Source organism: Enhydra lutris, unplaced genomic scaffold (assembly GCF_002288905.1).
Source record: "Enhydra lutris kenyoni isolate GAN:26980312 unplaced genomic scaffold, ASM228890v2 scaffoldscaffold144, whole genome shotgun sequence".
NCBI lineage: Eukaryota > Metazoa > Chordata > Mammalia > Carnivora > Mustelidae > Enhydra > Enhydra lutris.
The window spans coordinates 258,629-274,991 of NW_019154228.1; the positions used below are offsets into that span (position 1 = coordinate 258,629).

Consider the following 16,363-nt stretch of genomic DNA (forward strand, 5'->3'; position numbering starts at 1 on the left):
AAGGGACTCGATCCCAGGACGCCGGGATCATGACCTGAGCCGAAGGCAGCCGCTTAACCAACTGAGCCACCCAGGCGTCCCAAAAAAAAAATCTCTCTTTTTTAAGAGATTTTATCTATTTGTCAGAGAGAGCGCGCACAAGCAGGGGAGAGGCAGAGGGAGAAGCAGGCTCCCCGCCGAGCAAGGAGCCCGATGTGGGACTCGATCCCAGGACGCCGGGATCATGACCTGAGCCGAAGGCAGCCGCTTAACCAACTGAGCCACCCAGGCGTCCCAAAAAAAAATCTCTCTTTTTAAAGAGATTTTATCTATTTGTCAGAGAGAGCGCGCACAAGCAGGGGAGAGGCAGAGGGAGAAGCAGGCTCCTGCTGAGCTGGGACCGAGATAGAGGACCGGATCCTAGCCCTGGGATCACGACCTGGGCTAAAGGCAGATGCTCAATGGACTGAGACCCCCAGGGGTGTAGGAAGCCTCTTTTTACCTCGAGATCATGAGGCAGTTTTCCTGTTTGTCCACAGATTTTTTTATTTTACTCTCACATCCATGTCTCTGACCCATTTAGAATAGCCTTTGCCTGTTGTGTGGAGTAAGAGTACAATTCTTTGGTTCCTTCCTTCCTTCCTTTTTTCCTTTCCCAAAACGGATCCCAGTCGTCTTGGCCCTATTTGAAAGGCTGGTCCCTGCTCCTGCTGGTCTTGGCCAGCTCAGATGGCAGGCTCTTCCCCGCCCGCTGTCATGCTGTCGTGCTGCTGGCCGGTGTGCGGTCCTTGGGCTCCGCGCTGGTTCTGAGAGTGGGCTGGGGGTCCTTCCACATCCATCCTCTCAGGACAGCCTCGGCCGCCTCGGGCCTCCTCCGGGCCTCCTCTGCCTCAGGACCCGCTCATCGGCTTCAGACAGACATCCACGGGGACTCGTGGCCTGGAGTCGGAGGGTGATAGTTGACACTTGCATCTTAACGAGGCCGAGCTTTTCCAGTCCCCGATCATGGTGTGCCCGCCCGTCCACTCACACAGGTCGTCCTCGGGGGCCTGCAGGACATTTATGATTGCAGGTTTTTTGTGAGGGTTGTGTTTAGGTGCCTGGTCTGTTTCAGAGTCGGAGTAGGGGTGTGTTCACTAGGGGCGGGAGAGCGGCCGCCCCGTGGAGCTCACACACACCCCATGGGCAGAGTCCACTCTGCCTGTCACATCAGCGCCCGCTTGCCGTGCTCCTTCCGGGGAGGGGTGCGCTTGGGCGAGGTCTGGAAGGGAGCACCTCCTCCCCCAGGGGTGCTGTGTGGTGGCCTGGCGGCTGCTCCCTCTGCCACCTCGGCGCTCCTCATGCCTCCTCCATGCCCAGCTTGTGTTCTTGCTGCTGTGGCTTACCCCGGACTGGGTGCGCCTTGGCCAGATCGGACTCCGTGCCAGCGTCTCTGCCGCGCTCCGTAGGCAGACAGGGAACAGCCCCGCCGGCCGTCTGCTAGGGCAAGCTCGGTGCGGGAGGGATCACAACTTTTTTATGTGCTTTTTACGGCATTTTTCTGCTTAATTTTTGTTTTGACTTTTACTTGAGGTTTCTTTTTTTTTCATATCACCAATTATTTTCCATCAGCGGTGTTTTTATTATTACGTTTATTAGGTTATAGCTTTTAGTCTTCATTTATGAGGTTATTTTAGAAATTTTAAGAATGCCTTTATGAGTAAAAATTAAATTTCTTCATGTCATGTCGAAGATTCTCATGTTTATAAAGAATGTGCCTCAAAGCTGGTATCAGTAACGGGCAATAGTTACTTTTTGGAAAAAACTAATTGCAGGAGGCCTGAAGCTGTGTTTTCTTCCCACCCGGCTGCCACTCGTGCTATAAACTATCCCCCTCTCTCCCCGTGATCCTTTCCAGCTGAATTGCCCTTAATTGACTTGATGAAGTTGTACGAAGGAGCTTTTCTGCCCAGTTTCCAGTGGCCGCAACCGAAGCCCGACAGTGAGGAGGCGAGCGAAGAAGAAGGTCTGTGTTGACATCTTTAAAGATCTCACCCACGGCAAAAGCCAGATCCCACAGAGGAGGGTGCTTACGACAGGGTTTAAGTCACCTTCCTTTCCTTCTAGATAGATGGGAAAGATGCAGCAGTTACGTGGGGGCACCTGGGTGGCTCAGTTGGGTGAGATCTGACTCAGTCTCGGCTCAGGTCTTGATCTTGGGTTGTGAGATTGAGCCCCGACTGGGGCTCCATGTTCGGCGTGGAGCCTGCTTAAAAACACAAAAACAAAAAATAAATAAAAATAAAATAAAAAGATGCAAGTATGTTTAATGTGTAATTTTGCACTGAGAGGGTTTTGTTAAATTCTATGCTTTTTATTTTCATTTATTAACGTGGCACAATTATTAGAGTACTTGTGAACAACATGGAAATGTTTTTGTCCACGTTCATCAAAGTCCTTGTTTTCACAGACTTGGGTTTGTATCATGTGTGTTCAGGGTGGGCTGTGTTTGTCTAATGTGCTCGTTTTGAGGAGTTTATTTTACTTTCATTAGGTGATCTAAACAAACAGCCTATTTTCCCATGTTTCTATTCCACTTGTCCTGGTCACTAGACACAGATCCCTGTGAGCAGAGAAGCTCGGGGCTGACCGGGCCAGAGGGTGGGCTGGCGGCCTCCTTGCTGGCCCTTGGAGACTGTTGCGACTTTCCCTTTCCTGGTCGTGGAGGGGCGGCCACTGAGCCCTCGGTGCCCCTATGTCCGCGGGTGGCGCTGGCTCCTGGTTCAGTATAGGTCCTCCGTCTTTGCCTGGGGGCCCTTAAGAGCGCTCCTGTGTGTGATGGTTTTGTAGGAGTTTATACCCATTGATCTGGGGAGTGTTAGGTATATAAAGTGGGTTAAAAACAAAAAGCAAAAAACAAAAAAGAAAAAGTGGGTTAAAAACAGATTAAAAAAAAAGTGCATTTGAAATATTGGGACTCTGACAACTTTTTCCCTTGTATTTCTTTTTATAAACAGTAAGTAGGTACATAAAAGTGTCGCAGCCACTGCAGATCTGTCCTCTTGTTCATAGATGTGGAAGGCGCCCCGGGCGACCGAGAGGGCCGGAAGGATGTGGTTCTCATAGACTCGCTGTTCATCATGGACCAGTTCAAAGCTGCGGAGAGAATGACTCTTGGGAGCCCTCACACAAAGGACATCGCGGAGGTGACCGCTGTGGCCGAAGCTGTCCTGCCCAAGGGCAGTGCCCGGGTCAGCCCCACGGTGAGGCGCCGAGCGGACACGTGGCGGGTTGTGTCTTTGTGAGGCCGGGAAAAGGCTTGGTCTTTCCCCACAGCTCTGTGCCAGCTGTGGAAGTTGTCAGGAGAAGCAAGTACTGTCCTGCTTCTCCTGTCACCTCTAGATCCTTTCTGTGGGCTCTAGTGGCTCACCGTGTGGCTGATTTGGCTTCGCATTGCATAAAACTTTCTGAGCGTTATTTTGAGAAGGGCGCATTCGGCCCGTGTGTCGCTGCAGGTGAAGTTGAACGCGCCATCTCTGTTGTACGGCGCGCTCAGGGACTACCAGAAGATTGGCCTGGACTGGCTCGCCAAACTCTACCGGAAGAACCTCAACGGCATCCTGGCGGACGAAGCTGGGCTGGGCAAGACGGTGCAGGTCATTGCTTTCTTTGCCCACCTAGCTTGCAACGAAGGTAAGAAGAGTGTCCTTGCTGAGGCTGACTGTGGGGAGTGCACCTGGCGTGAGGATGGAGAGTGGCCTTTCTTCCTGCTGCTGTGCTCTGTGCTCTGGTGCAAGACCCAGAACAGCGCTCAGAAATACGCATGGCATGGACAAGTGAAGAACTGGCTTGCGGTTGACCTTAGAGCGAGCAACTCACTGTGACTCAGAATCTAGCACACTGTGAGGCCCACCAGGCTGCAGCAGGGCTGTGTGACTCCTGCGTCCCCTGTGGGCCAAGACGGGTGTGCACGGCAGCTCTCCCCACGTGCCCGCCTTCCTTGTCGCAGTGGCGTGCGCCACCTTGCCTCCGGGCGGGGCCCCGCCACCTGGGACTGCTTCTCTACTGCCGGGCTTCCGAAGGGGCTGGTGTGTGGGCCTTGCTTGGGGCCCACAGCTGCACCGCGGCTGAGACAGGGTGCCTGCCTCCCTGTAAGGAGCTGCCCTCTCCCGATGGTTTCTCACTTCTAGACTCTTGGAACTCACATGACGTTGGTCCAGGCCCTGTGGCCTCTGTATTGGCATGTTTAGGGATCCGCCTCCCTCCACTATTGCCCTCTACTCGGCCTCTGGGGCAGGTGCTTGTCTTGTCCCCTGCTCTGGGCCTTGGAGGGCTATAGAGGGACACAATGCCTGTGTCTCTGACACATGACAGGGTCTTGCATACGGGTGACCCTTGAACAATGTGTGGTGGTCATGAGCACTGACCTCCCACGCAGAGATCAGTGCACATAGAGCTTTTGCCTTCCCTGTGACTTAACCCTGATAGTTAATGGTTGACTGGAAGCCATCCTGATAACACCAGTAGGTGACTAACACGTATTTGGTATGTTCCGTGTATTACGTAATGTGTTTTTTTTTTTTTTTTTTTAAAGATTTTTTTTTTTTTTTTGTCAGAGAGAGAGAGAGAGAGCGAGCAAGCACAGGCAGACAGAATGGCAGGCAGAGGCAGAGGGAGAAGCAGGCTCCCCACAGAACAAGGAGCCCGATGCGGGACTCGATCCCAGGACGCTGGGATCATGACCTGAGCTGAAGGCAGCTACTTAACCAGCTGAGCCACCCAGGCGTCCCACGTAATGTGTTCTTATAACGTCAGTTAGGGAGAAGGAAACGTCATTAGGAATACCGTAAGAAAGAGAACATACGGTACTGTTCATACTGAAAAAAATCCGCGTGTGCTTACGTGGATCTGTGTGGTTCATTCCCATGTTGTCCATGGGTCATCTGTAGTGTTTCTCTTGCAAAGGGAGTGTTCCAGATGTAGACCGAGTGGACTCCTGGATAGCTGACCAGAAGAGCCGACACATTGTCCTCTTTGTGGCGTTTCAGAAGCTGGGAGGGGACTCTTGAAATTAGGGTGGTGGCATCCTGCTGAGGAGCGTGGGGAAACTGCCGGCGTTCAGCAGACCTGAGAGAGGCAGGTGTGCAGAGGGTGGTGGTTGCCCACCCCACCCCGCCTCGGGGAGGCTGCTGCTTCCTTCTCCCCGGGCTTGCCGCACTCTTTCCTCATCATCGCTAGCCGTGCCTTTCCTTGGCCCTCTGTGAGAAAAGCTTCATCAATCTCAGTTTTATTTTCTTTTAATTTTTATTTTTTTAAAAGATTTTATTTGAGAAAGAGGGCACAAGTGGGCAGGCAGAGGGAGAAGCAGGCTTCCCATGGAGCAGAGAGCCTGATGTGGGGCTCGATCCCAGGACCCCAGGATCATGACCTGAGCTGAAGGCAGCTGCTTAACCCACTGAGCCCCCTCCCCAGGCGCCCCCTCAGTTTTTCAATACAAATGGATTGATATTAGGGCTTATTTTCTTGATTAACTTGTTTCTGTTTTCTGACCTGGTGTCCTGAAATTTTCAGTGTGGCACTTTAAAATGAGTTTTAGGAGCGCCTGAGTGGCTCAGTGGGTTAATCCTTCGCCTTCGGCTCAGGTCATGATCCCAGGGTCCTGGGATCAAGCCCCGCATCAGGCTCTCTGCTCAGCAGGGAACCTGCTTCCCTTCCTCTCTCTCTGCCTGCTTACTTGTGATCTTTCTCTCTCTGTGTCGAATAAATAAATAAATAATCTTTAAAAAAAATGAGTTTTAGACACAGTTACTTCAGACTGTCACCTTGCTTCAGTATCTTACTGTTTAGCTAGAAAAATTGTTCGTTATTATATTTAGAAGAGTAAGAAATGGAAGCAGCCTACAGTTCCAAAAATAGGGACTCTTACTAGTTCATCAGTTGACCAAGTGAATGTGTGAGTCCCTCGAACTCCGGGTACCCGCCTGGTGCCCATGCTGCCCCAGGCACTGGTCTGGGCATCAGGCTGTGACTGTGAGCAGAGCAGAGCCCCTCCGTCAGGAGGCCCAGCCTGGGCCCCAGCAGCGCGTCCGGTGTGAGGGGCCTTGCAGAAAACCGATCGTGGAGCAATGTTCTAAATGCTGGCTTATACGAAGTTGTGGTTCTCCTTGGTAGGGGAAAGGGCACCCGGGGCTGGTGTGTGTCTGTCTTCTCCTGGGGGGGCACCTTCTGGAGAGTTTTTGTCCTCTTGTGTCTGTTTATGTCCTTGTTCACGTCCGTCTTGGGTGGGTCCTCTGGAGCGCAGGACACGGTGCTCTGCACACGAGGCCGTGTGTCCCTTGCACAGCCTTTCCAAGCTGCCGTTTCCGTCTCGGTGCGGTGTACGTCTTGTTTATAGCACGGAAGTGGAACTTTGTCTTGTGTGTATTCTCATAACATAACTGAGGACATTATTTTTCGGAGGACTAAAGCTGGAACTGTCTGTTTTGGGTGGTGTGTTCTGGCTGGACGCGGGGAGTGGGCTCTGCACCCGAGCCCGAGCCTCAGTGGGCGGCCGCCACGGGAGGGCTCCAGGCTGGGTCCAGGCGTGCTTCCTTGGCTTTCCCGGTGCTGTTCCTCAGAGACGCACAGTCTTGCCTGTGCTTGCAGTGGGGTCAGCGTGTCTTTGAGGAAACACTTTCTTCAGTCCCCACTCAGCGGCTCTTTGTCGCGCGCCCCCTGTGGGTCAGGCCCCTGCCCCTCCTCTGCAGGTCTGGCGGTGGCGCGGGAGGTAGGACGCATCTGCGTCATGCCCCGGGAGCTTCCCATGTGTACCTGCCCTGTGTCTCGGGTCAGCACAGCGCACGGCGTCCAGACCTGACAGATGGTCTTGGTTAAAGGGAAAGTTCTGTCTCTTCTCTCCTTTGTAGGCAACTGGGGCCCTCATCTCGTGGTCGTGAGAGGCTGTAACATTCTCAAGTGGGAGCTCGAGCTGAAGCGGTGGTGCCCTGGGCTCAAAACCCTGCTGTATGTTGGCAGCCATAGAGAACTGAAAGCCAAGAGACAGGTATTTGATTTTAAACATGAAATAAAACCGGACAGAAATGATCCCTGTTTGTATAGAAGACAGATTTGAGAATGTGGAGACGGATGTGTGTACTTGTCTGAATCCCTGGTTTGTGAGACCTTCGGGTTGTTATAGGTTTGGAGCCCCTGGAAAGCACAGCCTGCCCCCGGCAAGGAGAACCCCGCGCCCACGGCCCCTCCCATGCCTGGCTGTGGCCACTTTCCTTCCAGAACCATCCCTTCCGCCCGCAGGCCAGTGAGCACCACAAGCCCGAATGGGAACTTGTAGTGTACTCTGAGTTCTGAGCTGTGAACTTGTGAGGTGACCCCCGGGGACATACTCCGTAGGGCTACAGGTGACGCGCTGGCCAGGGTTTCTGCCCTGTTCCATCTAGCGCCTGGTTCTGAGTGAAAGTGTACCGGAGGCCACAGTTTTTTCCCGAAGATGAAAGTTTGCTTCATCATTAGACTTTTGTGTTGAGTAGCATTTAGTGGAAAAGTGAGTACGTTGAGATGTGTCTTCTGTTTCCCCATTTCTTGTTATTTCTGTGGGTCTCAAAAGCGTACAGACAGTCCGCTGTGGCACGGACGCTGCTGCTTCCTGCGTACTCGGGCTGCACCTGTGGAAGCTGCTTGCCCTCATGACACTCTCTGGTGATGTCCCGAAACGGTGGTTAATGCCCGCAGTGGCTTCTCGGTTAGTCCGAGCACCGTAAACCCCTGTAGGAGCGGTCCCGGAGACGAGCTCCGCCATGCTGTGCGCGGCGGGCAGCGGTGGGCTGAGCCCCCACCGGGGTGTGGGGAGACACCGCAGGTGAGGCCTGTTCCATGTGCTGCAGGAGTGGATGGAGCCCAACAGCTTCAATGTGTGCATCGCGCCCTACAAGCACTTCTTCAGGGGCTATGCAGCCTTCACGCGTGTGCGGTGGCGCTGCCTGGTCATCGACGAGATGCAGCGTGTCCGCGGCATGACCGAGAGGCACTGGGAGGCCGTGTTCACCCTGAGGAGGTCTGACCCGTGTGGCCCGCTCAGGGTCCTCGGGGTGGTGGATGGAGGGGTGTGTGTGGTCATGGGCACACCGAGCTGCCGCTTGGCTGCCCGGTTCCCTTCCCTTGGGTCAGTGCACGGGGGCTGTGGGTCCCTCTCCCGGAGGCTCTGTGAGCCCGTTGTCCCTGTCTGTGAACCTCTGTGGAGGAAGCATACCTGCGGCCGGCTCCCAGGGGTGCAACGTCTGCGGTCGCTCTCATTCTCCCCCAGCCAGCAGCGCCTGCTGCTGATCGACGCACCCCTGCACAACACCTTCCTGGAGCTCTGGACCATGGTGCACTTCCTCATCCCCGGCATCTCCAGGCCCTACCTGCACCTGCCCCTGAAGGCCCCGAACGACGAGAATCAGGACTACTACCACAAAGTGGTCATACGGCTGCACCGGGTACGTGTGTGGGGTATGTGTGCGGCGGCCGCGGCGCCAAGCCCTGCACAGGTGTGGTGACGGGGGCTTGGCACAGGGGCGACGCACACTCGTCTCCTTCGCAGGTGACGCAGCCCTTCATTTTGAGGAGAACTAAGAGAGACGTAGAGAAGCAGCTGACGAAGAAGTACGAGCACGTGCTGAAGTGTCGCCTGTCGAGCCGGCAGAAGGCCTTGTATGAGGACGTGATCCTGCAGCCCGGGTGAGCCGGCGTCGCGCCTGCGGGTCCCGCCCAGCGGGAGGGTGCTGGGCTGCTGTCCTCGGCGTCCAGAACCCGCACTCGCCCCGGCTCCCTGTGTGCCCACCCGCCTGCCCGGGGCTGTGCCCCTGCGCAGCTGAGCCGGCACTGGCCTGGCTCCCACCCGACTCCCTGAGTTCATGGGCGAGGCTCACGCCGGCCACACATCCTGCCCGAGCGGCTTGGTCTCTTACAGCCTGAGGGGCCGCCTGCCTTACCCCGGGGGAGCTTCCCTGAGGCTGCACGTGCTGGGCTTGCCGGGGCTCCCTCGGGCCCTCCACCAGCCTGCTGGGCCCCCTGGGCACTGTTCCCTCGTGAGACGAGGGCCGGCACTGTGCCGTTGTGGGCCTCGTGTCATCGCACTCACGCCGTCAGAACTGTGTCTATGCGTGATTAGTCTTCAGGAGGAGGTTTTGCCATTGACATTTGTGTTTTCAGGTTAGGTTTGGAAAATTTTAGAACACAACCTCAGTGTGCGCTCGTACTCCCTGGTCTGGGTCTTAGTCCCTGACGGACGGCACCATTGACGCCGTGCTGGTCAGGTGCTTCAGTGGCCAATCGCAGCCTCGACGTCCTCCTCCCCTAGCAGCACTCTCGTGGGCTCCGGGCTAGCGTGAGGTGCGAGCAGGCGGCAGCACCGGCACGGCGGGGGCAGGGCGGGCTGTCAGGCAGCCCTTCCTCCAGGTGCAGACTTCAGGTCGTGAAGGGCAGAGTCTGTGGAAGGCGCTGCTGCTCCTGGGCCAGGAGGCCTGTGCTCGTCTGCCGGGCTCCCCTCGCCGTCCTCCTGCAGGCGCGTGCTGTGCTGTCGGGAACTCCGGGCCCTGCTTCGGGGCTGGGCCACCGGCGCGCTGAGCTTGCCCCGGGAGAGGGAGGATGCCGGCTTCCGTCCTGCCGGGGGAGGAGGGATGCTGGTGACTGCACATCTGGGCCGTTGTCGGGTTTCGTGACTGTCCCACTTCACGTCTGTGGGCCTCTTCTCCCCTGAACCTGTCAGGTGAAACAGGAAGTGTCGAGCACGCCTGTGGCTGAGCGCACCTCAGCTCTCTTAATGGTGCTCGATGCGTGTTTATTGACGGTCTCGGGTCCCCGAGGGGCCTCCGAGCTTCAACTTGGCCACTGTGCAGAGCGCTGCAGACCCGCTCTCAAGAGGGTGTCCCCGGAGCACTTGCTCTCTAGGCTGTCTGTCCTCAAGCGCAGCAGCCCGTTACCCTGCTGCTCATTTGGAAGCCTGGCCATTCTCTATGCCACCGCCTGTTGCTCTACCCCACTGCCTCTGCTCCTGGGTCTCTGTGGACCAGCCTTCCCTCAGTCCTGTCCATACGGCTCCTTCCTTAACCTGGAGACACTGTGCCCTCCTCACCTGGAAACCCTGGAGGTCTCCACTTGGACTCTTTCCTGCCGTCTGTTTCCTGTGTGGTCTGGCCTGCGTGGGGTTAGCCTCAGTGTCTGCTGTTTTTGTGGCCACAGAGCCGGGGCTGGTGTCCCACCCGAGGGGCCTCTCCACCCCCCGGACCGGGTGCCCTCACTCTGCTGCCCACCCCTGCCTCACAGTGCTCCTCACCGTGGGGCTGAAATCCGTCCCTGTCCCCACTGGGTGTCATCCTCTGCTGGGCAAGGAGGCTTGGAGAGCTGCGTGCCAGTCTGACCCTCAGTCCTGGCAGTCTGGCCTCCCAGCCTGCTTCGGGGGCACAGAAAGTGAGGCCGAGAGTCAGAACCCCTGGAGGGCGAGTGGGAGTGGACGTGAGGGATGGAACCAATCACTCCGCGGAGCCGCGGGCTGTGGCGGGAGCGATCTGGGGTCTGTGGCACGGCAGTGGTCGTGCCCATGACGGTGTGTCTTCCTGCGAGCAGGACCCAGGAGGCGCTGAAGAGCGGCCACTTCGTGGACGTGCTGAGCATCCTGCTGCGGCTGCAGAGGATCTGCAACCACCCCGGGCTGGTGGAGCCCCGGCTCCCGGAGTCGTCGTACACGGCGGGGCCTCTGCAGTACCGCTCGGCCTCCCTTGTCCTCAAGGCGCTCGACGGGGACTCCTGGAAGGTACGTGCCCGCCTGGCGTCGCACAGACGTGCCGTGGCTCCCGCGGCTTCGGAGGCTGCTGTCTGTGCCCACCCTGCCGTTGGGTCTCCCCGGGCGCCGGGCAGCCATCCGCAGGTGCTGGGGGTGCGTACGCGGTTGGCCCGAGGGGGTGGGTCCTGGCCCAAGGATTGCAGGGGAGGGGTCCCTAGCATTACGGGTGCCGCCGGAGCGTGGGAGACGGCCCCAGCGTGTGGGGTGCTGGTCGGCCCCCGCGTGAGGCCTGTGGAGGACACGTGTGGGGGTCTCCGCGAGCACCATCATGGGCCGCTTTCGTGTGTGCGATGAGGTCCTGTTCCTGAGTTGTGTGCGTTGTGGGGCCCTGCTGTGTGCTCCTTGTGCCCCCCAACCCTCGCCCCGGCTGAGGGGCTTTGGGCCAAGTGCCCTTAGGACACAAATAATCGTGCACTTTGCTCGCCGTGTGTGTGTCAACTCCATGAGAAGAGCCTGGTGTGTACCTGGCTTCTGTGAGCTAGTTGTGTGTGATGTTGTGGTGTTTTCATCATTTGCTCAACAAGCTTTGAGACATGCTGGGTGACTGGTAGTTTTTGTTTTAAGATTTTATTTATTTGACAGCGAGAGAGGAACCTATCATAAGCAGGGGAGTGGGAGAGGGAGAAGCAGGCTTCCCGCCAAGCAGGGAGCCCATGTGGGGCTCAATCCCAGGACCCTGCGATCATGATCTGAGCCGAAGGCAGACCCTTGACGACTGAGCCACAGGCACCTCTGTCTGGTAGTGTTTTAGCGACTGGGACGGCAGTAAGGTAGCTGGAAATGCCTGCATTCGTCACCACTGATTCCGGACTATTTCGTCCTTGCCGAGAGCGAGCCCACAGACACCAGCCGTCCCTCCCGTTCCCTCCCTTCCCCAGGCAGCCCCTGCCTGACCTGCCTCGTGAGTCCACCTGTTCTGGGCTTTGCACACAGATGGGATCCCTCATCCGTGGTCCTCGTGTCTGGCTTAATTCCCGGAGCGTAGTGTTTTCAGAGTTGATCTGGGCTGTGGCGTGTGGCCCAGTCTCCTTCCTTCGTACGGCGGAGTCGTGTTCCCCAGTGTGAGGGACCGTGTTGATCTGGTCGTCAGTTAACGACTTGGGTTGCTTCCACACTTCAGCCGCTGTGAGCCGTGGTAGCGCGCACACTGACAGAGCAGCTCCGTGTGGACGTAGGTTTCAGGTTTTCACACACGTGTCTAGGTGTGGAATTGCAGGGTCACGTGCCGACTCCATGCTTAACCGTTTGAGGAACGGCCGGCGGATTTCACATCCCTTATGTGTGCAAGAGTGTGGGACGGCTCACCAGTAGCTGCTGTTGTTCCCTTCGACGCTCAACGTCGTGGTGGGAGAGCGGCTGCGCTTTTTCATTAGAGAAGTACACGGGTGCTGGGCACGTGGGGCGTCTGCCCCAGCTGGGGACCCAGGCAGCACTTCTGCCCGTGGAATGCGTGTACCCAGGGCTCTGGACCGAGTGACGTGTCACCTGCCTCCTTCTGCTTCCCCAGTACACGTGGGTCTCTCCCCCAAAGTGCCCCTTGTCCATGTGCCCTGGCACTCATGCTGTCCGGACCCCCTCCCTGTCTGCCTAGGCCATCCTCTCTCCAAGCATTGCCTTTTCCATTTGTGTTGCTACGTGGGGTGCTCTTAACGGTGGGGACGCTGAGGCATGCTGAGGTCCAGCAGCCTGCCTGAGCCCTGGGCTTCAGGCCGTGTCCTGGGCAGTGAGGCTGTGTGGGGCCTGGCCGTCCAGTTAGGTGCTTGGGTTCCCAGTCATTTTCCTCCGGTCTCCCAGAGCAACACTTTGCTCTTTTTCTTCTTAGGAAACGGATCTCTCTATATTTGATCTTATTGGCTTAGAGAACAAAATGACTCGCCACGAAGCAGAATTGCTGTGTAAGAAGAAGGTGACGCGGAAGCTCATGGACGAGCTGTACACTGCGCCGTCCCCATCGGGCAGGCCGGCAGCCCTCAGACTGAAGCCCAGCAGGTTCGTGGCATGGAGTGGTAGCTCCTGCGCACCAAAATCCCCGGCTGGGTCCTGCCTGGCCTCGCATCAGCCATTGGGGCATGATGTCCCCCTCCCTGGAAGGACCCAGACCACAGCCCCTCAGGGAGACCTGGGATGTGTGGCGGGAGTTCACACGAGGACCCGGCTGTGGTTGTGGCCAGGGGGAGAAATGGCCGACCCTCTCACTGGGTCTCCTGCTTCTGGAGTCTGTGCTGGTGTCCTCAGTGTCTGTGGGGCGGCTCACTGCATGTGGCCTGTGTGGGCAGTCTGCAGTACTGGGAGGGACGGTGTGGCCCCTCGCCCTCCTAAGGACAGCCTGGTGGTGGCGGTGGGGCAGCCCTGGGCAGCGGGAGGGGTCTGTGAGGGGAGGAGGTCAGGCTGCTGTGCCTGCTGCGTGCCCCGGTAGCTGCTGTGGCGGGGAGAGGGTGCACGGTGGGTGGTGGGCAGAGCCCCCCCCCCCCACTACAGGGACTTCTGAAGGACTTCACCGACTTCGACTGTGCCACGGGGCTGGGAGGGGCAGAGCACACTCAGTGAGTGGAAGGAAATGACTTAAGACAGGTTAATCCAGCAAGTTGGAGTATACAGAATCTCAGGGTTGGGTTGAAAAGGAGAAAGAAATGAGAAAATAAAAGTTTAGAGAGAAAGGTGCCTGCTCCCGTTGCCTGTTCTACCTGTGGCCTCCCCAGGGCCTTGGGAGCCCACTGTCCTCTGCCTGGCGCTCGCCGGAGTCCGCAGGCCTCTGTCAGACCTGCACGTGGGCCAGCAGAGCTGCGGTGCTCTGGGGGTGCCTGGCTTCAGGTCCTTGGTTTTCTCTTCGCCGCCCCTAGCTGCTGCCCTGCGTAGGGTATTTGAAAATCTAGAATTCCTGCCATTATGGTTTTCCAGGTAAAAGGGTGATGAAAGAGTGTGTTGTGGTGTGGCAGTACTGGAAACAGTGGCCACTGTCGCTCCCGGGGCTCCAGTACCGCTTCTGGCCAGCGTGCCTGGTGCTGTCGCGTTGCTTGATTGACGGTTGTGGCTCCCCACCCACTCCACTTGCACTCGACACGGTGGCGCTGTGGCCTCAGAGCGTCCCATGCGCACATTCAGCCCAGGTTCCCCAGGCTCGGGGTAGGCGTGTGTGTCCCAAGGGTGCGCAGCCCCTCCCCAGACCCATGCTGAGCTTCTCAGTGGCGCATTTGGAACCCCGACCCCTCTTGGAGCAGCACCGGGAGTAGGGACCTTCCCCGTCCCTGGGTGGCCCGAGCCCCGTGTCTCAGTGGTGCTCACGCCTTCTTGCCAGGTTGTTTCAGCCGGTGCAGTACGGCCAGAAGCCCGAGGGTCGCACCGTGGCTTTCCCCAGCACACACCCGCCCCGGACGGCGGCCTCTGCTGCAGCCACGGCCACTCCTCAGGGCCATGTGAGAGGACGGCCACCGGTTGCCACGTTCTCTGCCAATCCAGATGCAAAAGGTATGCCTCCCGTGCTGGTGTGCCCTCGGGGTTGCCGTGGGTCTTCATGGCCGGAGTTCCTGGTACTGCCCCCGCCCCTCTGGACGGGCAGCCGTTGCTCTGGTCGGAAGCGGGCCGCCTGCTCTGGCTCTGCTGAACACACCTCACGCGGCTCGCCCTTTTGGTGTCTTGAAAGTGGAGTTTGTCCTTGAACCAGACACCGCGGTCTTGGTCGAGTCGCTATTGGCGTGCTGCTGAAGATCTGCCTCGGCGGGGGCTCTTGGACCAGGGACGTGCGGGTCACACTGTGGACGTGAGCTCGGGAAGGCTCGCTCCCGTTGAGGCCGCCGCTGTCCCGGAGCCCGGCTGTCGCTGTGAAGGAGGGTAGGGCTGACTGGCCGCAGGTCACAGGCCGGAGTTCCAGCCTCCGTCGCCTGGTCCTCCGCTTCCGCCCGCGTGCACATGCGGCGTGGCCCCATCGGAGCCCGGCTGGCGGCCCGCGGTCCGTGCCCGGGAGCGCGCACTCGGCCACGGCGCGGCGGGCGGACGGCTCTGTTTCACCCGGATGCCGCGCCCCCCGCCCTGTTTTCTAGAGATGGTTTCTCATCCGAGAGACTTTACTGAAATGTTTGTTTTGTTTCTTTGAGTTCGGGTTTAAATACTGCATTTGGTGAAGAACCTCTAACAGCTTTGCACAAACAAACCTTATTGATTGCAGTGGCGGCAGCCCCGTTTCAGAGCTCCCAGGCCTCCGCCGGCGCGCCCGCTCCGAGACAGCCGCCCGCCTCGACCTCCGGCGCAGCACCCGCCCCGGCCCATCCTGCGAAACCGCGGGCCCCGCCCCCGCCCCCGCCCCCGGGCCCCCCGCACCCGGCGGGGCCGAGCGCGCTGCCTCAGGGGCTGGTGCTCACCTCGCAGGCTCAGGCGCGCCTGCCCAGTAAGTGGCCTCGCCCCTCCCGGTTCTGCCACGTCTTTGCCACGGGAAGTTGTGTTCCGATCAGCGTGTGTGAAGAGCCTTGCTGTCCACTCCCTTTGTCTCCCTAACCCCACGCCCGGGTGCTGCCTTTCGCCACGCTGTCGTTTCTGGCCCTAAGTGTGCAGAGGGACGCCCTCTGCAGAGCCAGCGTCCAGGGCCCTGTCCTCCTCTGTCCTTTCTCCTGATCCCCGGACGTCAGCTCTGCTTTCTTCCCGCGCATGCTCTGCTGGTGTACTGACAGCCTCACTTCTCCTTAGCGTCAGCTGGAGGCTTGCCCCGTGGGCAGCGGGGCCCAGCCCGGGGAGCAGGTGGCACTCAGGCGAGAGCAGGGGACGCCTTTGCCAGCGAGGGATCCGGAGCTGGTTGTTAAAAACCATGACTGATTTTGACTCTCCTATACGTCTCTTGCTTACCATCGTGTTTAAGCCTGGAGTGACTTCCTGCTCAGCTGAGGCTCTCATAATAACTTGGTGATGAAAACATCACAGTGTTACTCCGTGTTCTTAGATCTCTTTACCGTGACCAGTGTCATTAGCGCATTCCCACATCTCTCACGGGCCCCTGCTGACTGTGCCGTAGGAAGTGTCCTGACGGAGATGGTCGTAGCACCACTGTTTCTCAGATGCCCCCTCGAGCACTTCGTATCTCGGTGTGACCAGTGTGTGGAGGTGTCCCCTGGGAAGCTGGGGGGTGGGTGTCACGAGACCCCGAGTTCAGGCTAGTCCCTCGTAATGAGGCCTCACTTCCACTGTCATTGAGTGGAGAGTTACAGTCCTGGCTAGCTGCCTGGGGGAGGGCACGGGTGACATTTCTGTTTGCCAGGGACAGGTGTTGTAGGGACCCTGCCACGGGAGCTGAGCCTTCACTCCGTGTGGGTGGGGCAGGGCCAGGGCTGTCCTGTCCACACATACTTCTCTGCGCCTCCTCCTGTCGTTCCCTCCTGTTCACAGCTTCTGTGGGCAGGACCTCTGGGCGTTTTCCTGGTCTTCCGCTAACTGTTCTCTGTATGGTGTCACTGATCATTCCGGCATGGATTTCCTTGGGGGGAGCGTTCAGGTTTCATGATCAACCACTGGGGGACAAAACCCTGTACCCTTGGCATTCGCTCAGAGCCTGCAGGGTGTACGTTTCTGAGTCGGGTGCACAGGACTCCATCCGAGTCATGT

General features: G+C 58.2%; 1 protein-coding gene across 1 annotated transcript in view; it reads left to right on the forward strand.

Annotated features, from left to right (window-relative positions):
• Positions 1-16,363, forward strand: part of LOC111140003 (E1A binding protein p400) — a 97,116-nt gene that overhangs the window by 36,282 nt on the left and 44,471 nt on the right. Inside the window, exons 14-24 of the mRNA XM_022492393.1 lie at positions 1,877-1,984; positions 3,031-3,221; positions 3,474-3,651; positions 6,864-7,000; positions 7,839-8,008; positions 8,258-8,432; positions 8,537-8,673; positions 10,561-10,747; positions 12,600-12,766; positions 14,073-14,242; positions 14,940-15,158. Of these exons, the coding sequence (XP_022348101.1) occupies positions 1,877-1,984; positions 3,031-3,221; positions 3,474-3,651; positions 6,864-7,000; positions 7,839-8,008; positions 8,258-8,432; positions 8,537-8,673; positions 10,561-10,747; positions 12,600-12,766; positions 14,073-14,242; positions 14,940-15,158 (1,839 nt within the window). The remainder of the gene's footprint in view (positions 1-1,876; positions 1,985-3,030; positions 3,222-3,473; positions 3,652-6,863; positions 7,001-7,838; positions 8,009-8,257; positions 8,433-8,536; positions 8,674-10,560; positions 10,748-12,599; positions 12,767-14,072; positions 14,243-14,939; positions 15,159-16,363) is intronic.